Consider the following 26,583-nt stretch of genomic DNA (forward strand, 5'->3'; position numbering starts at 1 on the left):
CATTGACAGCTCAGAACATAAGTCAACTTTCTGAGCTAGCCTTGTATGTGGGCTTAACATCGTCTTTCTCCACAGCCACTCAACCACTCCACTACCTGGTCTGGCATTCGGGTTCCCTCCTCCCTGCACTCTAGTTTAACAACCTCCACCCTCCATACAGCTCCAGCAAACCTTTGCACAAATTTGATACACATGGAGACACAAGGAACACGAATACATTTATTAAAAGTTTAATTGCTTCAAAATTTTACATACATTTTGTTGCAACCCAGAGAGCACTCAGTCCTATGACTTCTAAAGGGGTAGGAGCCTTAAAGAAACAAATACTGTTCACATCTAATAATGCTTTTACCATACTACATTTGGTAAATTCTCATCAAGAAGCAAAGACACCTCTAATATTGATGAGAAATCCTGAAATCACATCAGCCTCTGCATTCTGATCTTTTTGATTATTTTAACATATACTCCCTACATCTAGAATAATCTGATTGAACAGCATGCAAACAAAATGTTTTTCTGCACCTTGGTACAGGTGTCAATAATAAACCAATCACCAACTCTGATGCTTGATACTTCCTCATTTTCCTTTAATTTTCTCTTGTCCTTCTAGAGCAATCATTCTGTTGTATTCAAGCCTTTGAGCATTTTCTACTTTTAAATTTCCTTTATAATTTCACTATTTTATAAATATTAAAAACATGGTAACCGACAGTATGTTTTTCAGCTTCAAAAAATGTGAAAAAACACCATTCAAAATTATTACCTTGTAAAGTAAAAAAGAAATGCATCCTTCTTTTAGTGAGGTAATATTTTAAAAGTTTTATTTTCTCTCTTTAATTTCTCTCTTTCTCTTAAACAAAAAAGAACTTGCCTTCTCTCCAAGAAATTAAATGGAAATTGCCTTATGTACATTTAAATATTGGCAATATGTGATTATTTTTATTTCAGGGACTGACACTTGAATATTCATCTGGTTGCCTTTCACCTTCTGCCAGTTGCCCTTTTCGGTTGGTATCCATGGAAATCTAGAAATTGCCCTTTTCGGTTGGTATCCATGGAAATCTAGAAATTGCTCTGGCTTTTTAGGTTGCAACAACACTGTACTGTGCAAATAGTTGATAATTCTTGGGCAGCTGTGCTGTTTCCTTGTTTTTTGCCTTGCAAATTACACATCACGAGCTGATCAATTAGAGCTACTTTGAAGGTGGGTCAATGGAATAATCTGCAGGTGATTTTTACATTTTTGACACTCCAGTGTGGACAACGTAAATAGCACAATGTCCCAGAATGTATTGCACTCCCTTATCACTGACAGCTTGTGTTTTTCATGCTCAGATTAAATCATAAAAAGTTGCAATTTTGAAATATTTGTTGAGTCAATTGTAAAGTCACCACTAATGTTCAAAATAGTTTGCATAATGGAGTTGCATTTTTACATAGCATCTTCAGCAATTGTGAAAATATTTTCAAACTCAAAAAAAATTCTTACTGCCACGAAATTTTTCATAAATTGAGGATTTTCTTTGAATAATGTTATCTCAGAACAGACTCCCATGAAAAACATGTACAGAACAGTTCCAAGGGAAAGATTTCAAATCCCGAAAACATACAATTACAAAATTTTGGTTTATATTCTGAACAGTTCACTCATATCAAAATGTTGGGTGAAATCAGCAGGTCAGGCAGCATTCATGGAAATGAACAGCTGGTGTTTCGAGTCAAGACCTTTCTTCAGGACTGGAATGAAAATGGGGGAAGATGCCAGAAAAAAAAATATTGGAGGGAGGGAAAAGAGGATAGTTAGAAGGTGATACGTGAAGCCAAGTGGGTAGGAAAGGTAAAGGACTGGAGATGGAAGAATCTGATAGGAGAGAAGAGTGGTAAAACATTTTTCCCTTCCCCTCTTCTTCAATTCCCCAATCTGATTTTCACCTGCTTATCACATTCCACTGGTACTCCTCCTCCTTCCTTTTCTCCTATGGTCCACTCTCTTCTCCTGTCAGATTCCTTCATCTCCAGCCCTTTCCCTTTCCCTTTCCCACCCAGCTGGCTTCATCTATCACCTTCCAGCCATCCTTCTTCTCCTCCCCCCACTTTTTTATATCAGCATCTTCCACCTTCTTTTCCAGTCCTGGAGAAGAGTCTTGGCCCAAAACATTTCCGTGAATGCTGTTTGATCTGCTGAGTTCCTCCAGCATTTTGTTTACGTTGCTTTGGATTTCCAGCGTCTGCAGGATTTCTTGTGTTTATGAGTTTATTCATATTACTTGTGCTACTTGTGCATAGATGATACCACGTTGATCATCCTTTGAATCACCAACATCCTGAAAGAGAAGACAGAATAAATATTTGTAAAGGTAATCTATCTTTAGACCTTTTTTCATTAAAGAACAATTTATAAATTTGCAACATCAAGTAAAAAATAATTCAAGATTTGATCAATAGGAATTGATTTACTTACAACAGTTGATGATTTGTTACTGCCCTGCATGACATGTCTGCTATCTGTGATAATTGCAAACACAATTAAAGATAATATTAATTAATAACGTAATAAGATACAACTACCCTTTTTGTGTCGCCTTTGCCTTATACAGACAATAGGTCAACAAAGGCACAAATTGACAGTGACTTAGTTGCCATCTCTGAGAGTCAAAACTAAACTAACTATAGTATTTACACAGGGAAGCAAGTGGACTAAGTTCCTTTATGAGTGGTATTATTCACTGATAACTCAGTTAGGAATTGTTGGCCATGTGTTTTTCCAAGTGAATCCAAGGAACAGTTAATTTTCTAGGAAATGATAATTCCCAAAATATTGATGATGGAATATTTAGCAAAGGTCATCATTCTTCCCTTATTTGCATCCACTTATCTTACTCTTTATTGATCATATTCCAGAACCTGACGACCTTTGATTTCTCCACTTATGACCTCCCAGCCTCTGTCTCTACTTTCATATTTCCCAACTGGCTCCGTTTGCTCATCAACCTCTCCTGGCAGTGATACTGGCAAAGCACTGGTATTTTCTGATTAAGACATTCCCATGGTTGGGTAGGGATGGTTGCCTCTCTGATCCGAGGGCTAATACTAGTGGTGTGCCATAGGGATTGGTCCTGGGTCTGTTTGTTGTTGTTACCTATGTCAATGATCTGGATGATAACTGGGTAAACTGGATCAGCAACTTTGCTGATGACAGCAAGGTTGGGGGTGTAATGGACAGCTGGGACGGCTATCAAAGCTTGCAGCAGGATCTGGACCAGCTGGAAAAATAGGCTGACAAAATGAGGTGTTGCACTTTGGGAGGACTAACTGGGTAGGTATTACACAGTAAGCTGTAGGGAACTGAGAAGTGTGGTAGAACAGAGAAATATGGAAATATAGATCCATAATTTCTTGAAAGTAGCATCACAGGTAGAAAAGTTGCAAAGAAAGTTTTTGGCCTGTTGGCCTTCAAACATCAATGTACTGAGTACAGGAGCTGGGATGTTGTGTTGAAATTATATAAGACATTGTTGAGGCCCAATTTAGAGTATTCTGTGCAGTTGTGGTCACCCACCTATAGGAAAGTTGTGATTAAGATTGAAAGAGTGCAGAGAAAACATACAAGGTAGTTGCTGGAACTTGAGGATCTCCATTATCGGGATAGGTTAAATAGGTTAGGACTTCATTCCCAAGACCATAAAAGACTGAGGGGAGATTTGAAAGAGGTATACAAAACTATGAGGGGTATTGATAGGGTAAATGCAAGCAGGCTTTTTCCACTCAGGTTAGGCTGAGACTACAACTAACAGTTATGGGAGATCAGAATCAGAATCAAGTTTAATATTACTGGTATACATCGTGAAATTTGTTAACATAGCAGCAGAAGTACATGATAAATATAAAAACATTTACAGTAATTTTTAATAGATATATTAAATAGTTAAATTAAAAATAGTACAAAAACAGAAATGATAAAGAAGTGAGGTAGTGCTCATGGGTTCAATGTCCACAGAAATCGGATGGCAGAGGAAAAGAAGCTGTTTCTAAATCAAGGAGTGTGTGCCTTCAGGCTTTTGTATCTCCTTTCTGATTGTAACAGTGAGAAGAAGGCATGTCCTAGGTGATGGGGGTTCTTAATCATGGATGCCATCTTTCTTTGGCACCGATACTTGAAGATGTCCTGAATACTATGGAGGCTAGTACCCATGATGGAGCTGACTAAGTTTTCAACTTTCTAAAGCTTCTGTCAATCCCATGCAGTAATAAACCCCATACCCCCACCCATGCCTGACAGTGATGCAGCCTGTCAGAAAGGTGAAATGTTTAAGGGGACCAGATGGGCTGAAAAAACTCTTTCTGTGCTGTAGTGTTCTATGACCATACGTCTTTAATCTCTGAATTCAGACGGTGATAATGATGCATAGTGGATATGTCTCTGATTTAGGATGGTATGTAACCTGGAGGGGAACCTTACCCATCAATTCACAATGAATTTTGTCTCTTCACTGTCCATCCATTGGATTTGATTGTTTTGTCTGCTCCAGAGATCTTGCTGTTTCGGAGTTGGGAAACAGCCTTCTCAACCTATTGCTTGTCAGGACTGGTGGCAAGACTGGCTTGGCTAGGGGTCTGTGAGGTGGAACCAACTGCACTCACCTCAAGGAAATCTGGTTTTGTGAGAGAAGCTAGAGAGTGGTAGTAGATGGGTAACTCTCTGACTGGAAGCCTCTGATATCCTGCATATATTTTTGCATATATTCGCTGCCCTCTCTTAAGCTTTTATGCTGTCTTTGACTTCCCTTGTCAGCCACTGTTGCCTCATCCTTCCTTTCGAAATACTTTTCATCTTCGGGATGTATCTATCCTACACACTCTGAATTGCTCAGAGAAACTCCACCCACTGCTGATCTGCTGTCATCTGTGGTAGAGTCCCCTTCCAATCAACTTTGGCCAGCTCTTCTCTCATGCCTCTGTAATTCCATTTATTCCACTGTAATACTGATACCATACGTTTGAATTTTAGCTTCTCCCTTTCAGATTGCAGAGTGAATTCTGTCATATTATGATCACTGTCTCCTAACGTTTCTTTTACCTTAAGCTCTCTAATCAACTCCAGTTCATTATACAACACCTACTCCAGAAAAGCTGATCCCCTAGTGGGATCAACCATAAACTGCTGTAAAAAGCAAACTTGTAGGAATTCTACAAATTCCATCTCTAGGGATCCAGCATCAGCTTGATTTTTCCAATCTACCTGCATCTTGCAATCCCCTATTATTATCTTAGCATTGCCTTTTTTACAATCTTTATCTATCTCCGATTGCAATTTGTATCCCATATCCTGACCACTGGAAGCCTGTTCATAACTCCCATCAGGATCTTTTTACCCTTGCAGTTTCCTAATTCTACCCACAAGGATCCTGCATCTTCCAATCTGAAGTCACCTCTTGTGAAGGATTTTATTTTACTTTTTACAAACACAGCAATCTCACCCCCTCTTCTTACTTGCCTGTCCTTTAGATACAAGGTGTAACTTTGGATGTCAAGCTCCTAACTATAATCTTTCAGCCAGGATTCAGTGATGCCCACAACATCATACCTACTAATCTGCAATTGTGGTACAACATGATCTAACATTCCGTATACAGTTTTCATTCAAATATAACACCTTCAGTCTGGCCTTCATCACCTTTTTCACTTTTGCCCCCATGATAATTTAGTTATTGAGGTACTGAAATATTGTAGAATCATAGGGCAGCACCACACAGAAACAGGCCCTTCTGCCCATCTAGTCCATGACACGCTGATATTATGCCTAGTCCTATCGACTGGCATGTAGATCATAGCCCTCCAATATTCTCGCAGGCAGGTTTGTTAGAGGTATTGGGAAGGGTTTAAACTCATTTGCCAGGGATCTGGGAACTGTAGTGAAAGCACTCAGGAGAGGACAGATAGTAGGAGCACAAAGACAGTGCACAGTTAGACTTTCAGGAAGGGCAGATAGATGACAGGACAATTGCAGCCAGCAGGGTGAGTATCAGTGCATTCAGGAAACAAAAAAAAAGATAGAAAATGCATTTCTCAAAGTGTCATATCTCAATATATGGAGTATAAGAAATCAGGTGCTTGATCTTGTTGCACTTTTACAGATTGTCGAGTATCAGATTGTGGCCATCACTGAATCGTGGCTGAAGGATGCGTGTAGTTGAGAGCTGAATGTCCAAGGTTACACATTGTATCAGAGGGATAGGAAGGTGTGGCTCTGCTGGTGAAGAATGGCATCAAATCATTAGAAAGATGTGATACAGGATCAGAAGATGTTGAATCCTTGTGGGTTGAGTTAAGAAACTGCAATGGTAAAAGGACTCTGATAGCAGTAATATACAGGCCTCCAAACAGTAGCTGGGATGTGGACAACAGATGGCAACAGGAAATAGAAAGGGCGAGTCAAAAGGGAACTGTTATGAATGTCATGGGAGATTTTAACATGCAGGTCAATTGGGGAAATCAGGTTGGTAATGGATCTCAAAATGAGTGAATTTGTTGACTGCTTATGAGATGGCTTTCAGAGCAGTTTGTCGATGAGCTTACTATACCGGATTGGGTGTTATGTAATGAACCGGAGGTGATGGTGGAGCTTGAGGTAAAGGAACCCTTAGGAGACAGTGATCACAATATGATTGAGGTCAACTTGAAATATTATATAGAGAAAGTAAAATCTGATATAGCAGTATTTCACTGGAGTAAAGGAAATTGCACTGGTAGGAGAAAGATGTTGTCCAATGTAAATTGGAAGGAGAAGCTGGCAGGGATGACAGCAGAGCAGAAATGGTTTGAACTTCTGGGGAAAATGAGGAAGTTGCGGGATAGATATAATCCAAAAAAAACATACTCAAATGACAAAATAGTTCAACTATGGCTGACAAGGGATGTCAAAGCTAATGTAAAAATAAAAGAGAGGGCATACAACGATGCAAAAATTAGCAGGAAGATGGAGGATTGGGAAGCTTTTCTCATGTTTGAGGAAGATAGAGATTGGAAAGCATTTAAAAACCTATAGAAAGCAACTGAAAGAATTATTAAGAGGGAAAAAATGAAATATGAAAGCAAGCTAGCAAATAATATCAAGATGGATAGAAAAATCCTTTTCAAGTATATAAAAAGAAAAGAGATGAGAGTGGATATAGGGCCACAAGAAAATGAGGCCAGAGAAATGATAAGGGGGAACATGGAGATGGCAGATGAACTAAATAAGTATTTTGTATCAGCTCGCACTGTGGAAGACTCTAACAGTGTGCCACGTGTTAAAGGATATGAGGGAAGAGAAGTGAGTGCAATTACTATTACAAAAGAGGTGCTGAAAAAGCTGAAAGACCTAAAGGTACATAAATCACCTGGGTCAGATGAACTGCATCCTAGGGTTCTGACAGAGGTAGCAGTAGAGATTATGGAAGCATTGGTAATGATCTTTCAAGAATCATCAGACTTTGGCATGATTCTGGAGAACTAGAAAATTGTACATGTCACTCCACTCTTTAAAAAAGGAGGGAAGCAGTAGATAAGAAATTATAGTCCAGTTAGCCTGTCTTCAGTGGTTGGGAAGATGCTGGAGTCAATGTGGGGGATTAGGTGATGAAGTACTTGGTGACACAGGACAAGATAGTACAAAGTTAGCATGGTTTCCTTCAAGGAAACTCTAGCCTGATGAACCTGTAGGAATTTATGAGGAGATTGCAAGTAGGATAGATAAAGGGGATACAGTGGATGTTATATATTTGGATTTTCAGGCTTTTGACAAGATGCTACACATGAGGCACCTTACTAAGTTATAACCCCATGGTGTAACAGGAAAGCTACTAGCATGGTTAGAACATTGGCTGATTGGTAGGAGGCAGTGAGTGGGAATAAAAGGATCCTTTTCTGGTTGGCTGCCAGTGACTAGTGGTGTTCCACAAGGGTCGGTGTTGGGACCGCTTCTTTTTATGCTTATGCTTATCAATGATTTAGATCATGGAATAGGTGGCTTTGTTACCAAGTTTGCAGATGATATGAAGATTGGTGGAGGAACAGGTAGTGTCAAGGAAACAAGGAGGCTGCAGAAGGATTTAGACAGATTAGGAGAATGGGCAAGAAAGTGGCAAATGAAATACAGTGCTGGAAAGTGCATGGTTATGCACCTTGGTAGAAAAAATAAATGTGCAGATTATCTTCTAAACGGGGAGAAAATCCAAAATATATGCGATGCAAAGGCACTTGGGAGTCCATGTGCAGAACACCCTGAAGGTTAACATGCAGGTAGAATCGCTGGTGAGGAAGGCAAATGGAGTGTTAGCATTCATTTCAAGAGGTCTAGGATACATAGAGTAAGGAAGTGATGCTGAGGCTTTATAAGGCACTGGTGAGCCCTTTTCTTGACTATTGTGAACAGATTTGAGCTCCTCATCCAGGAAAAGATGTGCTGGCATTGGAGCGGTCCAGTGGAGTTTAACAAGGATGATTCTGGGAATTAAAGGGTTATTATATGAGTGACTTCTGATGTCTCTGGGCCTGTACTCACTGAAATTTAGAAGGATGAGGGGGATTTCATTGAAACCATTTGAATGTTGAAAGGTCCAGACGGAGAAGATGTGGAAAGGATGTTTCCCGTGTGTGAGAGTATAGGACAAAAGGGCACAGCCTGAGGATAGAGGGGTATCCATTTAAAACAGAGATGTGGAGAAATTTCTTTAGCCAGAGGGTTGTGAATTTGTGGAATTTGTTACCATAGGCAGCTGTGAAGGTCTTGATTGCCACGGGATCAAAGGTTATGGGGAGTAGGCCAGGGAATGGGGCTGAGGAGGGGGAAAAATAGGATTGATCGTGATTGAACTGTGGGGGAGACTGGATGGGCAAATGGCCTAATTCTGCTCCTATATCTTATGATCTAAACCCCTTGCATAAATGTACTTGTCCAACCTTGTTTTAAATTTTGCAATTGAAATTGCTAGTATCACTTCCGCAGACAGGTCATTCCATATTTATGTCACTCTCTGTGTAAAGAGCTTCCCCCTTAGCTTCCTCTTTAATATTTAGCTTTCCACCCAGAACATATGACCTCTATTTCTAGTCTCACAGAAGCTCAATGGTAAAAGCATACATTAACCCATTCTGTACTCCTCATAATCTTTTATACCTCTATCTAATCTCCCCTTATTTTCCTACTTTCCAGGGAATAGTCCTAACCTCCTCAACTTTTCCCTATAATTCATGTCCTTAAGTCCCAGCAGTTTTCCTGTAAATTGTCCTGTGAAGCCCTCAACATTATCCTGGTAAAGAAAGACAAATTCAATTTAGCTTTGTCATATTCGATAACAAATTGAATGCTTGGGCTGCCCTTTATGTTTTCTTGTTATTTGTTTCAAGTTCTGAAATCTCAATACAATTTCTAATAATTTGAGACAACATGTAGAATATTTCTTTCAAAATTCCATATTGTGTTCCTATTTGGTATGTAAATGAATGTATTTATCAAAAGGAACACTGAAATGAAGAGCTTTGTGATCACCCGAGTGTGCAAACAATGCCTCGGTGTAACATTTTATCTGAAAAGCAGCACTTTTGGCCATTATTATAGTTTCCTGTGTTTTAATAATCTTAAAGTACTGGTGTCAAAATGGTTGTTGTGATGGGTCTAGAGTGTTAGTGCAGTGGGTAGTGCTTGTCGCTCTCACTTTCAGCTTACATCACTGGCTAGCAGTTTTGCGAAAAGGTGAGCTGAATGTGTAAGTCTGCCGCCAGTACATAACCTCTCCAACAGCAAGCCTCATGTAATGCCCCCTTGCTAGTGACATATGAAGTCGAACTTATTCGGACTCAGTCTGAACCACAGAGAATGGGGAGGAGGTCTGGCCCCTGCAGATGTAGCATATAAGCCCACCAGTGTGTGGACACGGCCTGGTGCTCGTGAAGCAGATACCCAGCTATGAGTAAGTAGCCCCCCTGCCTTGTGGGCAGTCTCAGGAAAGACGTAGGCTATGGGAGTGAACCTAGACAGCAAATCTGGAGTGGAGCTCCTAAGGTGGCTGGATTTCATTGAACATCCTTCCAGCAGCTCTTGCAACAAGGCTGATGCCAAACATATTGCTTCATAAGCTTTCCTTTGGACTACACTGGTGAAGCCAAGAGAGAGATCTTGACAACTGGGAATCTCAGGATCTCCATACCTTCTGCCCAGGCCTGGGATGATGATGATCCTCACCCATTCTCCTTTGAGACAGATGGATACCAGTCAACCAATATTCTTAAAACGATTAAACCACTGATTTGACTCAGAGATGCATGTGTAACTGATTGTGCCTCTGCTGCTAATTTCCTGATGAGGTACATAGTGAGGAGCTTTACACCAGCATCTTCTTAGCTGTTCGAAGGAGACTAACAGCAATGAATTTTCTTACACAGCACTAACTGCCTGAAAAGATAAAGCAAAAATGAAAAAGAAATTTGAAAAAAGTGTTTTCATTACCTGATGATTCATTTTTGAAGTATATATCCCCATAATGAATAGTTTTCTCTGTATCTGCAGAGACAAGTAACATAAAACTTACATAATGCATACATTGGACTTAAAAATGGAAATATTAATGTCAGACAAACATTATTCACGCTTCTAAAAATAGGAAATTGACACTAATGGTTCCTTTTGACATTACACAACAGCCCATGTCTTTTCCTTTTCCTTAGTTTAGTTGGTGAGCATTGTTATTAGTTTTTATTGGAGGGGGTATTGTTTTTTCCTTTTTCATGCTATTTTTTGTTTTTTTTTGTATATTATATTCATATTTTGCACAATTTTGGGAGGTTTAATACCTGTGTGTCAACTGAGTTTATATTTATATATAAATATATATTAATTATTAACAATGTAATCCCAATAGCTTTGTATTAATACTATGTTATGTTTAACATTTTGATATTAATAAAAAGATTGAAAAAGAAAGAAAAATCAAATAGTTACTCTGTAGTTGTCTTATCAGTTTAGGGAAGAGTTTTCACCCGTCCACTCCTCTGGTTTCCCTCAATCAATACAATCAGCATTAATTTGAACATTAATTTTACTGTGTTCCGTTCTGGTCACCTCGCTACTGGAAGGATGTGGATACTATAGAGAGAGTGCAGAGGAGATTTACAAGGATGTTGGCGTACCTTATGAAACTAGGTTGAGTGTACTTAGCCTTTTCTCCTTGGAGCGACGGAGGATGAGGGGTGACCTGACAGAGCTGTTTAAGATCATGAGAGGCATTGATTGTGTGGATAGCTAGAGGCTTTTTCCCAGGGTTGAAATAGCTAACGTGAGGAGGCATAGTTTTAAGGTGCTTGGAAATAGGTACTGAGTGGACGTCGGGGGTAAGTTTTTCCACACAGAGAGTGGTGAATGCATGGAATAGGGTCTTTTAAGAGCCTCTTAGATAGGTACATGGAGCCTAGAAAAATAGAGGTGCTATGTGCTAGGGAAATTTTAGGCAATTTCTAGAGTAGGTTACATGGTTGGCACAACGTTGTAAGCCAAAGGGCCTGTAATGTGCTATAAATTTCTATGTTATATGTTCTTAAGGAAGGTTTCATCTGAAAGGTGACACTTTTCCAAATTTAGTTCTCCAAATGTTTTGTCAATAGAAAGAACACATTCAAAGCCATAGATTAGATTAGATTAGATAAAGTGGGCTTTGAACCCTGAATTCTATTTTCAAAATTATACTATTGTCAAATAGGTTCTGTCTTATGTAGCTAACTAACTGAAATTAAGAACATTGCAATTAATCACATTTTCTTTTCCAGGTTATTTTTCTTTACTCCTATCTCTGCAATGTCATAGTCATAGTCATAGTCATACTTTATTGATCCCAAGGGAAATTGGGTTTCGTTATAGTTGCACCAACTAAGAATAGAGTCATGCTGTGTTTCTACCAATACCAAGAGTTTTCCGGCCTGTAACCCAACGTGCTTTATTCCTTCAGCCTGAATAGTGATGGGAAGCTAAATGATTATGTGAAGTTGCAAAGTCAAATGTGCTCCTGACATCCACATTTGCTCCTTCGGACATAATTTATTCATTTTCCCATCTACAAATTACTGGAGAATGTGAAATATCAAGATTATGAAGTATCAAGGATTTGTACTGTTGCAGCTGAGTAGCAGCAGTTTGAGAATGTAAAGCAAGACAAACACGGAACAAATTTACAACAATCTGACCTTGGGAGAGTAGAGGAACATCTGAAAGGCCATCTAATTCAAGCCTTTGGTGCAGGTGAAGGAACTGTCATGACTGAGGAAGTTTGCAGGAAGTTTCAAGAAACTTCAGAATAGAATTATCAGTGTTGACATCCAGTTGTCAATTATAAAGGTAATATATTATTGTTTGGCAAGAACAATAGGGAATGGATTAAAAAATAATCAAACTTAAGCAAAGGAGTCCAGGAACGAAATATGTAACTCACTAAAGGTAGGGTCACGATTTAATAAGGACAATGAAAATATTGTTGAGAGGAAGTGAACTTTCACCAAATGTCAGTTTGACCACATTCAGACATTGTATTAGAAAAGCAAATGGAGAAAGTACAACATTTCATAAGGATGATTTCAGAAATATGGGGTGATATTTTTAATAAATGATGCAAATATTGGAATATGTAAAGTGAACATTAAGTAGTGAGAGGCCAATAAAGATTTTTAACATTCTGTAAGGTTTGCTTGGTAAGGTACTGCTGAAAAAAAAATCAAAACTCAGGACCATCATTATAACACATGATTACACAGCAGTACAAAATCAAACATTACCTAAGATTGTTCAGACTTCATGACAAATATATAGGGCTTCCAGTACAAAATATGAAATTGCTAACAAAAACTTTAGCTCTGTGAAATATGGCAGTGTCTTTATTTAAAGAATGCTGAGATACATCCTCGGAAGAGCTGGGACACATCATCTGTGATGTAACCTGGGGTCATTGGGAGTTTCTGGTCTTTCAACATCAGACACTCTCACCCAGGCAACCCGGCCAGGATGGATCAGGTCCTGGCTTGTGTCCCAGAAGCATTAGTCCACGAGTTACACCTCTTGATCCAGAGCCATCTTGAGGCTGCTTCAGCAGCCTCTGTTATAGTCTTGATAGCTCTTTTCTTTGCAGCCCCTGGTATGCTAAGGAGAGAGTAGATTCTACATAGCGAACAGCCAGCCAAACCTCAACACTCCAGCTCTATCAGCTTGCACTGTGTGCTCCACCCTGTCTCTGGCACTGCCCTACCTGCTGTTGCTGGTGTTTGACTTTCTTACACTCAAACTCGTCCTCAATCCATTCTTCCTAAGGGACTGTCAGTTCTATCACGACAACCTGCGTTGAGGTTTCTGACAGAATGCCTCTGGAATGATGATGCATGAAGTCCAGGAACTTTAACCGCTTGCCAAGAACAACTTTGTTGCCAGTCAGAAACAGTGGTGTGCAAGCAAAAAAAAACTTGCATTGAGAGGTGTATAACTGATTCATCTCCTTACCTTTTTGCTTTGACTGGTTATCGACAGACATATATTCAGCTACATGACTGGTCTCAGTTACAGGTGTCTGATCTCCTGGAAAATATACATATTTTTCTAATTCAGATTAACTTTAAAACATTTTTCCCAGATATATATACACAAAAAGTAGTCAATTGCTATAGAGAGCAATCAGAATGTATATTGTCCATCGGAGAAAACTATCCTATGTAAAAGCAATGCTCATTGCAGAGAGAATCTATAACTTCATCTCTGAAGATAATTTGTGAAATATCCTCAATGGCCACTTTATTCGGTATCACCAGTAACTAATAAAATGGCCACTGAGTGTATATTCATGGTGTTCTACAGCTGTAGCCTATCCATTTCAAGATTTGATGTGTTGTTTATTCAGAGATGCTCTTCTGCACACCACCACTGTAATGTGTGGTTATCTGAGTTACTGTTACCCTTCTGTTAGCTTGAACCACTATGACCATTCTCTTCTGACCTCTCTCATTAACAAGGCATTTTCAGAACTACTGCTCACTTGATGTTTTTTTGTTTTTCACAACATTTTCTATAAATTCTAGAGATGGGTGTGTGTGAATATCCCAGGAGATCAGTAGTTTCTAAGATACTCAAACCACCCTGTCTGGCACCAACAATCATTCCACAGTCAAACTTACTTAGACTGAATTTCTTCCCCAATCTGATGTTTGGATTGATCAACAATTGAATCTCTTGATCATGCCTGCATGCATTTATGCATTGAGTTTCTGACACGATTGGCTGATCAGATATTTCCGTTAATGAGCAGGTATATAGGTGTATCTAATAAAGTACACTGGGTGTATGTTAGATTATTTTAGTGGCAGAAGGCTGATTTCACAAGCAATGCAGGATCACTCCTGGAAGTAAACAATTATCCAGTCAGTATGGCATCATTATTTTCAGGATGCATCAACGTGCAAGTTAACCATCAGTAAGATTTAATTTCATGCAAGTGATTATTGCATGCTATCTTTTCCCAATGCTTACAGGGAATGAAGAATAAAATTAGAACATGATACATTGTCTTGCATGTAAAATTTGACAATCATTGGTATCCACATCACATCATCAATTAGTAGTGAACTCAACTATAAATATTCCAGATCATTTCCACTGCTTTGAATGAATGAGCTTCATTGGGTTTTGGGTGGCTGATTGTAGCAACTTGAGCAATTGTTCAGGATCTTTATAGAGAAAATGTATTATATAAAATCCGTAAATCATAAACATGAGAAAGTCTACAGATGTTGGAAAATGTTGTCTGTCTATTCGTTTCCATAGATGCTGCCTGACGTGCTGAGTTGTTTCAGCACTTTGTGTGTCTTGAGCGCCTGTGACAAAGCAACAAGTGAGACTGTGGGGAATTGTCAAATTGTCTCAAATCCTCTGAGGTTTTGAGTGAAGCTAAATAAATACACAACTTGTGCCATAAAGAGTTCCTAATCTGAAAATGGCAAAAGTGACTGAACCATTGCCAACAGCATTGGAACACTCGGTGAGTAAAAGCCCAGTTTTGGTTTAGATGTTTCCATGTTACCTTGCATTTGCTGGACTTCAACAGCATTTGAATAAAGATGAGATGTTTCTTCTTTATTTCCACCTGTTTGCAGAGGCTTTTGTGTTTGATTTCCTGAATCTGTTTACATAGATGACACCTATTAAAACACATTCATTTTTTCTTATGATTTCCTTGTATTCCCCTAAAACTCTATAAAATGCTTGATTTGCTGCAGTGCTTCATTGTATGAAATATATTATAATAACATGTAATGAAACTGGACACAGATATGAAGACACAGTATAATCCAGTTTGTTTTCAAGTGTTTTGGCATCAGGACCTTTTCTTTATCATGGGCACGTGATCAGATCTGGTCATCTATATAACACTGAGGGAGAGCTCTGTTGTCAGTTTGTGAACACTGAAATAGATATTCAAATGCATACTAGTCATAGTCATAATCATACTTTGTTGATCCTGGGGGAAATTGGTTTTTGTTACAGTTGCACCATAAATAATTAAATAGTAATAAAACCATAAATAGTTAAATAGTAATATGTAAGTTATGCCAGGAAATAAGTCCAGGACCAGCCTATTGGCTCAGGGTGTCTGACCCTCCAAGGGAGGAGTTGTAAAGTTTGATGGCCACAGGCAAGAATGACTTCCCATGACGCTCTGTGTTGCATCTCGGTGGAATGGGATCACAACTCACAACCCTATCAACTTAAGGAGACGTAGCAAGAATAGTCACTTGACCACTAAAACTTGCTGTGCCAATCAGTTTAATCATGATTGAATAACACCAATTCCTGCTTTCTCCATACCCTTTCACTCCACTGCAGTTCAGACAATTGTCTATTTCTGCCTTGAATGATCCTCACCTTCACATTGCTCAAGAATAGAGAATTACAAAGCATCAAGAGCTCACAGAAGAAATTCCATTTTAAACAACAATCCCTTATTCTGAACCATTTCCCCACACTCCAGTTCTGGATACCTGCACACGGACACTTTGCTGTAAATTCTAAAGCCCTTCATTTCAGAAATCAATGCAGAGAATTTTATCCACGTATCCCTCCTTATGTATGCAAACCAATACTATCACAAATACTCCAGGTATGATTTCAGCATGCTCTATAAAGTTGAATAAAAACTTCTTAACTGTTATTCTCCATAGATATTCTATCTCCCTTCCTAATTACTTGTTGTATCTGCATGCAAACTCTTTGTATTTCACACTATAGGGCACTCATATCCCTTTTTCTCACAAAATTTAGTAGTATCATTCATCTAAATAATAAGTTATTTTTTTCATTCTCCTCTCAAGGTCTCCGTTTTCCTATATTATACTCCATCCGTCAGTTACATAGCTAATTACACCTTGGTTCCAGAGGAATGTTGTTTTGTTTAGCTGTATATATGTGTACGGTTGAATGACAATAAGCTTGAACTTAAAGATCATTGCCCATCACCAGCTTCAAATTATCAGCAAATTGACCTTTCATCGCATATACTATTGTCCAAACTTTGAGTGAAAACGATTGCTCTAACTCTTGGTTGAACTGCAGCTACCATATTTCTCACCACAAATGAATTCTAAACCCTTACCATAACCCTCCCTACCAATGCTAAGTTTTAAAGCATAATCAATTACTTAAGAAATATCACATCAGGCAATGGCATGCACTCAATATTTAACAGATTGCATGTAAATGCATCTAAGATAAAATCCTCAATGATAATTTTGTTTTGGATTTGGGCTTTCATTAAGATTTTTGTCATGCATCTCACCTTTACTCTTGCATTTCTTCAAACACAACACCAGTCCCAGGATAATGATGAGAAGAAGAACTAGAAGAACTAGACTTCCAATAATAGACTTCCAATAATAATAATAATTGGTGTAGTTATCTGGCAGAAGAGTAAGCACAAATTTCATCTTTAGATTACAGTAATTAATCACTATTTAAAAGATCTCTGAAAGACCAAATGCTTTTGCATTAGATTCCTAATCCAAATTAACCAAACAAGAAGACTGGAGTATTACAAATGACCCTTCTGACAGAGATAAAGCAAAAATAAATCACACAGGGATTTCATTCGTGGTATTAGCTGAGAGATTCCATCTGGAAGATATGTAGAGTTGGCTGATCAATAAAGGATCTGATTCAGCTTTACACTTTTTGCTGTACAACAGCCATAAACTCAGTGGAATCTTTATTGTACCAAATAAAGTGGGCACTGAGAATATGCTTGTGATCTTCTGCTGCTGCAGCCCATCCGCTTGAAAGTTCAAGTTGTTGTGCATTCAAGGTGCTCTTCTGCACACCACTGCTATAATGTGTGGTTATTTGAGTTACTGTCGACTTCCTGTCAGCTTCAACAAGTCTGCCCATTCTCTTCTGACTTATCTCATTAACAAGCCACTTTCAGAACTGCTTCCCACTGGATTTTTTCCTCTCTCAGACAATTCTCTGTAAACTCTGGAAACTGTTGTGTGTGAATATTACAGATCAGCTGTTTTTGAGATACAAAAACTACTCCATCTGGTACCAACAATTATTCCATGATCAAAGTCACTTAGTTTACATTTCTTCCCTGTTCAGATGTTTGATCTCAACAACAAATAAACACTTGGCCTTATCAATGCTTATACACAGAATTCCTGCTGTAGGATTGACTAATCAGATATTTGCATTCAGGAGCAGGTGTATTTAATAAAAGGACACGGAGTGTATTTGCTCATTGTCTGGACCAGGAGCTCCCAACATGGGGTCTATGGACCCCTCCATTAATGGTAGGGGTCAATGTCATAAAAAAAAGTTGGGAACCCCTGTTCTAGACTGACACTGAAATAATTACTATTTCAGAGGAAAACTAAACAAGGTAAGGAAGATATTGCCTTTGTGTAATATTACATATTTCATGGGCTGATATAAAATTTACTAGACAAGAGGGCATTGAGCCGTTGTGTTTGTGCTTGTTGGAAAGAAGTTACTGACTTCACTCATATTCCATCACTTGATCACAGCCTAAAGGTGCACAGATCTATTTTCAAAGGAATTATTTTGCAGAATGTGGTGTCGTTGCAAGGGCAACATTCATTGTTGCTCGCTTATTGTCCATGACAAAGTGGTGGGGTACTCACACCGACTTTCTGGTGAAGTCCCCCCATGGTCCTGTTGGGTGGGGAGGTCCAGGATTTGGATCTTGTAATTCAAGGGTCCCCAACCTTTTTTGTACCATGGACCGGTTTAATATTGACAATATCCTTGCGGACTGGCCGATGGCGGAGGCGTGGGGGTGGGCAATGTGTTGAAGTTCAACAGTACGTGACAGGGAATGAGGAAAGGTGCAGCTGACTCATATTGTGTCATATCGCCAAATCATATTGTTTCCTCATGGCCCGATAGCACATGCTTTGCGACCTGCTACCAGTCCGCGGCCCGGTGGTTGGGGACCACTGTTGTAATTAATAAGCATTGAAAGATACATTTCAAAATCATGCAACTTTGAGGGGAAACATGCTGGTGGACCTGCTCCCATGCACCCTTGTCATTCTTATGATACAGATGCTGTTGGAGTAATCTGGCTGAATAAATGAAAGGAAAAAAGAAGCTTATCATCTAAATGGTGAGAGATAGTAGAGCTTTGAGATCCAGAGGAATCTGGGGATCCTGGGACATGAAATACTGCCAGAGTATATAAATGGGGAAGTTAACATGTTCCATTTACTGCAAAGAGAGTTGTACACAAAAGTAGGATCTCACACTTTACTGATATTTACATACTTCAATGATATTGAGTAGTGGCATGGAAGCATAGTGGTTAGCACAATGCTTTACAGTACAGGCGACCCAAGTTGCATTCCCACTGCTGCCTCTAAGGAGCTTGTACCCTCCCCTGTGATCACGTGGGTTTCCCTCCCACAGTCTAAAGACCTATCGGTTGGTAGGCTAATTGGTCATTGTAAATTATCCCGTGATTAGTATAGGATGCAGTCAGGTGATTGCTAGCCAGCATGGCATAAAGGGTTGGAAGTGTTGACCTGTGCTGTATCTCAATAAATAATTAAATAGAAGCATTTATGACATCGTATCTGGAGTATTTTGAGGAGTATTGATCTCATTTAATTTTACTGGGCTGATATCTGGATACCTAGTTTGCATCAATGAGGAAAGACTGGGGAGGTTGGACATGTATTCACTGGAGTTTAGAAGATAGGTTGTGTCATACATACACAAACCTGGTTTCAATACAAACTAGAGTACTGTGCAAAAGTCTAAGGTACATATATACAGTTGATGTGCCTAAGACTTCGGAATAGTACTGCAGTAATTGTATGTATTGTACTATACTGCTGCTGCAAAAAAACTACATATTTCATGACAAATGTGAATAAAAATTAATCAGATTCTGATACAGTTTTCTGTTGTGGACTGAGAGTGGGAAGGGGGTAAGGAGACGGAAATCATGGTTGGGAAAAGGGACAGGGAGAGGGGAGGGAGCGTGAAGCAACAGAGAAACATTCCATAATGGTCAAGAAAACAACTGCTTGGAAGCAAATGTCCTTGCGTGGTGTCTCATGGCTTGTTGTGTCTGCACCCGCGCATTCTCCCACCTCAGCATCTGTGCATTCCCCCACCCTCAGCACACCTCTGCACATGTCCCCATCTCAGCACCCCTCTGTCACATGTCCCCCCAGCACCCCTCTGTCACATATCCCACCCCTCTGCACCACTCTGTCATATGCCCCCCACCTCAGCACCCCCCGTCACATGTCCCACACCTCTGTCACATGTCCCACACCTCTGCTGCAGTGCCCATCCCAACTCCATTCCCAAAATCCTTAGCTTCCCACCAGATTTACAAACTCGCTCTCCTCTCACATTGACAAATACTGTACTGTGCAAAGGTCTGGGGCATCCATGCTGTAGGTGTCTGAGACTATCGTACAGTACTGTAATTCTAAGCTTTACCTCCGTGAGATTCTCCCACACAGTGTGGAAGAAAAAAGTCACTGCTCGCAAACAGAACCAAGCCTCATTATGAAACTTGGTACATTGGGAAAAACTCGAGACGCTTACCTCTGACTTCCAGATTATATGGTACTGAAAGCTGGAGAGTGTTCTGATCAACAACACCACATGTCCATTTTCCTCTGTCTCTCTCAGCTTTCTGTACGATCAGACTCAGTGATTTCTCTTCCCCAGTCAGTGTTTTGTCTCCAACAGTTTCACCGTCTCCGTTGATCCAAACCAGTCTGGATGATGCAGTGACGTCAGACACAGAGCAGCTCAGGGTAACGGTGTCTCCCTCAGTCACTGTATCAGACGGTTCAGCCGTGACTGTGGAAACAAGAAAAACGTTATTAGTCTCCTTAAAAACAGGAGTGACATACTGCACAAAAGCAAAATGCTGTGATTTTGGGAAATCTGTTGTCACACATTCTGTCTCCTACCTTTAACTGTGATTAGTGTGATAGTGCTAAATACACTTGTTTCCAGAGTACAGGTGTAATCTCCTGCATCTTCAAACACCACAGGAAAAACCCTCATACTGAAATTCCAGCCGTTAAAAGGTGTCTCTGTGAGCATCAGTCGATTCACAAAGTTGTTCTCACTGACATTCACGGGCTGAGATTTCAATGCTGTTGCAATTGTTTTCCACGGACTTTGATGAACATGTGACAGCCAAGTCCAGGCAGCACTGTTGTAAACAGAATGACTGTAACAGATGAGTTGGAATTCACTGTGATCCGTAACTGAGCGATAAAGTGTGTAACGTTTATCATATCGATCTGCATGAACGAGAGGAGAACTCATTAAAATGTTACAATGCCATTCGGGAGGCAGTGATGAGAAGCCGCCATAAAACCATAAAGCATAGGAGCAACATTAGGCCATTCAGCCCATCGAGTCTCCTCTGCCATTACACCATGGCAGATTTATTATCCCTCTCAACTCTTCTTCTGTCCATCTTCGATGCCCTGTCTAATTATGAACCTATCACTTACTACTTTAAATTAATTACACAGATTCCCTACCCTCTGGCGAAGGATTCACCACCCTCTTCATCTCTAAACAGATAACCTTCTATTCTGAGGCTGTGATCTCTGATTTTAGACTCTCCCACTATTGGAAACATCCTCTCCGCACCCACTCTGTTCAGCCCTTACAAACTTCGATAGGTTTCAATAAGACCTCCCTCATTCTTCTAAACTCCAGGGAGGAAAGGCCTCGAACCATCAGATACTCCTCATTCTTAACCCTTTCATTCCCAGAGTCATTCTGATGACACTCCACTAGACCATCTGCAAAGCCAGAACATCCTTTCTGAGAGAAGGGACCCAGAATTGCTCACAATTCTCCAAGTCCAGTCTCAATAATGTCTTGTAAAGCCTTGACATCCTTGCTTTTATATCCTTATCCTCTCAAAATGATTACTAACATTGCATTTACCTTCCTCACCACTTAATCAACCTGAAAGCTAACCTTTAGGGGATCCTGCACAAGGACGATTCAGCCCCTTTCTTTTTACTTCTGAATTTTGAATTTTCTCCCTGCTTAGAAAATAGTCTATTCTCCTAATTTGTTTAAGTCACATATTCAGCTTCAGTTTCTGAATGGACCTCAAGTGCTGCAACATCTCATTGGTCCACACTTGAGACCTAATCTCCACTGAAGCCTGAGTCTGTCATTGAAGCTGGAATCACAACAAATACGATAAAGACTTGGCAGGAAGGGTCAGTGAGAGAGAGAATGGTTTGTTGTTCAGTGATGCTCTGTGAACCGGGACCCAGTGCTGAGTGTGAGTCGGAAGTGCTGGTGGTTGTCGTGTTGACTCCTCCTTCACTGTAACACTTTGACATGAGTAACACTTTAATATCCACCACTGAGTACATGAGTAACATTTTAATATCCACCACTGCAGTTGAACATTTACAGTACCGAATTGTGATTATGATTGGTTTTAGTCTCCGAGTTGGAGAATGTTGCGCTGACATATTGAATGATCGGTATGATTCCAATCAAAACTACGTATGTGAGAATGCTGTTCTTGGACTGCAGTTCACCATTCTAAACTATAATTCCCTCCAGGCTCAACGAGAAGTTCAGAGACCACAGCCTTCACTCTGCCTTGTGTAACTGGATCCTGGACTTCCTGTCAGATCGCCAGCAGGTGGTAAGAGTGGGCTCCCTCACCTCTGCCACTCTGACCCTCAAAACGGGTGTCCCTCAAGACCATGTCCTAACCCCCTCCTTTACTCTCTGTATACCCATGACTGTATGAATGTTAATTAATCTGCTAATTAAATTTGCTGATGACACTACACTGATTGGTGTAATCTCAAATAATAGTGAGGTAGCCGACAGAGAAGAGGTCATCACCCTGACACAGTGGTGTCAAGAAAACAACCTCTCCCTCAATGTTGCAAAAACAAAGGAGCTGGTGGTGGACTACAGAATGAATGCAGACAGGCAAACACCTATAGACATCAATAAATCTGGGGTTGAGAGGGTGAACAGCTTTAAGTTCCTCGAGATAAACATCAGTGATGATCTCACATGCTCTGTACAAACTGGCTGTGTAGTATAAAACACACAACAACACCTCTTTCACCTCAGACCATTGAGGAAGTTTGGTATAGGCCCCCAAATCCGAAGAAATTTCAGCAGAGGCAAAATTGAGAGCGTCCTGACTGGCTGCATAACTGCCTTGTAGGAGAACTGTACTTCTCTGAATTGCAGGACTCTGCAGAGCGGTGTGGAAGGCCCAGCGCATCTGTAGATGTGAACTTCCACCTATTCAGGACATTTGCAAAGACAGGTGTGTAAAAAAGCCCGAAAGACCATTGGGGACCCGAGTCACACCAACCGCAAACTGTTCAGGCAGCTACCATCCGGGAAACTGTACTGCAGCACAAAAGCCAGGACCAACAGCTTCTTCCAACAGGCCATCAGACTGACTAATTCATGCTGATACAATTGTATTTCTATGTTTTATTGACTGTCCTGTTGTATATACTATGTATTACAAATTACTATAAATTGCACATTGCACATTTTGATGGACAGGTAATGTAAAGACTTTAACTCCTTGAGTACACAAAGGATGTAAGAGTTAAAGTCAATTCAATTCAAGTTGTAATGATGTAATTTAAAATTGTTCCCACCGCAGATTTGCTCCTCCTGATCTATGTATTATTTTCTTTAATGCCCTATAAACCCCAGATCTCAGTCACAGGGTTAAACGGTGGGGAAACAGAACCTTCATTTCAACTCTTCTCTGCCAAACAAAGTGTGACACTAATACACTAATGGGACGAGCTTAGATCGGCATGGACCAGTTGTGCTGAAAAGCCTGTTTCCATGCTGTACGACTCCATAGTTTACGGACTGCCAATGTCTCCTCCTTCATAATGTTGATATGCGTCACGATATCACTTTTCTCTGGCCTGAATTCACTAATTTCCAATTCTTCTGCATTGTAAATATTAATGAGAAATATCCATTTAGACCTGGCCATGAACTCTTCCTGTACTATTTTTAACAACCTCCTACCAGACAGATATATTCCAGCCCAATACGTACAGTGAGGTAACAACACTTACCCATGTCTACAGTAAAGTCTGCTTGCCCTGTTCCAACAATGTTTCCGTTTTCCTGTACTTCACACTGATACAACCTTCCATCCTCCACTGTAACGTGTCGGACAATCAGATAGACGGTGTTATTCAGGCGGATCTGATCAGTGTTTCTCCTGTTCTGCTGGGATGAGCCCACTGGTTTCCAGTGGAGACCGACGGTATCTGGGAGTCTGGAGATGGTACAGCTGAGGGTGACGTCACTGCCCATTACAGGTGATCGTGGATTTGCTACAACTGTGAGAAATAAGACCATAAGTCAAAATGACACAGAAGCAGAATTAGTCCATTCTGACACTTGCGTCTGCTCGGCCATTCCAACATAGCTGATTTATTTTCTTTCTCAACCCCTTTCATACACCTTCTCCCTGTAACCTTTCACAACTTTATTAATCAAGAACCCTTATTTAAACCTCTGCTTTAAATGGATCCAGTGACTTGGACTCCACAGCCACCTGTGGCAATGAATTCCATACGTTCTTCACCCTCTGGCTAAAGAAATTCCTCTTAATCTCTGTTCTAATGGACATTCTTGTAGTCTGAGTCTGTGCCCACTGGTCCTATACTCCCCCACTATCGGAAACATCATCTGCACATCTGATCTATCTCAGCCTTTCAATATTTGGTCCAAATATTGGATGGGTGGAGTGAGCAGTAACATGTCCAATGATTGGGTTCAAACTGACCTCAGGAGCTGACCGTGATCAGCACTTGTGTCTTGCTACAGGACAGAGATTGTTGGGTCTCCGACACAGAATAACACAATGGGCACACAAACTCTCAGTCTGGTTACACCAAATTCAGTGAGACAGAGCAGAGGGAATTAACTCTTTACCACATCCTCCCCGAACCTGATGGAATGTCAGGGTTCAGCTGGCCAGGCGAGGCAACACTTCACTTGTGAGTCTGTTGGGGTCATCTATTGCATCCGGTGCTCCCGGTGCGGCCTCCTCTACATCGGTGAAACCCAACACAGATTGGGGGACCACTTTGTCGAGCACCTCCACTCTGTCCGCCACAACAGACAGGACCTCCTGGTTGCCACCCACTTCAACTCTGCTTCACATTCCCATTTGGATATGTCCATCCATGGCCTCTTCTACTGCCATGACGATGCCAAACTCAGGTTGGACTTCATATACCGTCTAGGTAGTCTCCAGCCCCTTGGTATGAATGTTGAATTCTCCCACTTCCAGAAATTCCCTCCCTCTCCCTTCCCCTATCCCTATTTCACTCTGCCCCCTCCCCCAGCTGCCTACTACCTTCCTCATGGTTCCGCCTCCATCTACTACCCATTGTGTTTTCCCCTATTCCTTCTTCACCTTTCCTGCCTATCACCTCCCTGCCTCCCCTCCCCCACCCCTTTATCTTTCCCCTGACTGGTTTTTCACCTGGAACCTACCAGCCTTCTCCTTCCCACCCTCCCCCCACCTTCTTTATAGGGCCTCTGCCCCTTCCATCTTCAGTACTGCCGAAGGGTTCCGGCCCGAAACGTTGACTGTTCGTTTCCTTGGATGCTGCCCGACCTGCTGAGTTTCTCCAGCGTGTTGTGAGTGTTGCTTTGACCCCAGCATCTGCAGAGTATTTTGTGTTTACCTAAATGAACACAACTTTCTCCCTGTGAGTGTAAATGAGCAGAGAATACAAACCTCACATGATCCCTATAAAACATTCAGTACTGGAAAGTAAATTATTGATGAAGAGAAACATTTTTTACACTTTTCAAATCTTTGTCCCATTTACCTTTGATCCCAAAAATTTCATATTGCTTCAAGATTTCATAACTGGGCTCTCTTTGCACCAAGATGATAGATCCTGCAAATTTAGATGTGGGCTGAGTAATTATCAGATCAATGGTACCAGCCGTACTGTCCATAGCATGAAAGATGCCATCGTGTTTGAAGTGTATTTCCCAACGTGGGTTCCACCCTCTGGATCCTTCTTTATAAAATGTCACAAGTTGTTGTGTGCCTTGCTTGTAGCTTGGTTTCCAATCCCAGCCAACAGGGCCATTTCCAGGAATGTCCAGTCCAGTGAAGACAATTTTATCTATCTTATCAAAAATATAAAAATGTTTTGGATTTTCTGTTAAAAAAGAGAAACAATGAAAATGTTACAGCATGAAATCACAAATGTTTCATTCTATTTCACTGCGTATCAATGTTCCATTGGTGCAGTATTACTATTTTATCAGTTGATCACAACAAAACCACTGACACAATTAAAATGGTAAGATGGTTCATTACTGTCATATGTACCAAGGTACAGGAGGGAAATCTGTACTGTGGGAGGGGTGGTGAGGGAGATACACACTGTGGGAGGGGTGGTGAGGGAGATGCACACTGTGGGAGGGGTAGTGAGGGAGATACACATGGTGGGAAGGGTGGTGAGGGAGATACACACTGTGGGAGGGGTGGTGACTACAGTCATGTATCATTGAAACAAAACAATTGACATTGAAAAGGGATGATAGACAAAATTTACTCTGATTTCTCATCTACAGGGGTCAGTATTACCGTGGAGAGCAGGGTAAGAGAAATTGGCAGTGGATGTGCTGGTGACACTAGCTGTGTGATCTTGCTGCTGAAGTGAGTGTGCTGCTGGCATCGTCGATAAGGCAGAGAGCAAAGGATCCTCAATGGAGGCTGCCGGTGGCAACAGGGACACGACACCTGACACGATGCTTCAGTGGACAATATGGGATTGTGCCTTGGCTAGATTTGCCAGACATCTGCTAGGTGCAGATTTCCTGTGCACCCAAGGGCCTGTATTGTGCTGCAGGCTTTCTATGTTTCCATGTTTCTATGCACCAGCCCATGTGAATTCACTCACTTGCTGGGTGAGTTCACAAACCTCAACAAACCCACATTTTCCACTATAGTCACAAAG

General features: G+C 40.6%; 1 protein-coding gene across 1 annotated transcript in view; it reads right to left on the reverse strand.

The window, feature by feature from the left end:
- Positions 1-214: 214 nt before the first annotated feature.
- LOC134348856 (uncharacterized) overlaps positions 215-26,583 on the reverse strand; it is a 31,387-nt gene continuing 5,018 nt past the window's right edge. Inside the window, exons 2-11 of the mRNA XM_063052638.1 lie at positions 25,438-25,779; positions 23,662-23,931; positions 20,509-20,847; positions 20,135-20,395; positions 16,839-16,958; positions 15,087-15,185; positions 13,517-13,591; positions 10,490-10,543; positions 2,465-2,508; positions 215-2,327 (exon numbers count right to left, since the gene is read on the reverse strand). Of these exons, the coding sequence (XP_062908708.1) occupies positions 2,262-2,327; positions 2,465-2,508; positions 10,490-10,543; positions 13,517-13,591; positions 15,087-15,185; positions 16,839-16,958; positions 20,135-20,395; positions 20,509-20,847; positions 23,662-23,931; positions 25,438-25,779 (1,670 nt within the window). The 3' untranslated portion in view covers positions 215-2,261. The remainder of the gene's footprint in view (positions 2,328-2,464; positions 2,509-10,489; positions 10,544-13,516; positions 13,592-15,086; positions 15,186-16,838; positions 16,959-20,134; positions 20,396-20,508; positions 20,848-23,661; positions 23,932-25,437; positions 25,780-26,583) is intronic.

This window comes from Mobula hypostoma, chromosome 7, assembly GCF_963921235.1.
Source record: "Mobula hypostoma chromosome 7, sMobHyp1.1, whole genome shotgun sequence".
NCBI classification, from domain to species: Eukaryota; Metazoa; Chordata; class Chondrichthyes; order Myliobatiformes; family Myliobatidae; genus Mobula; species Mobula hypostoma.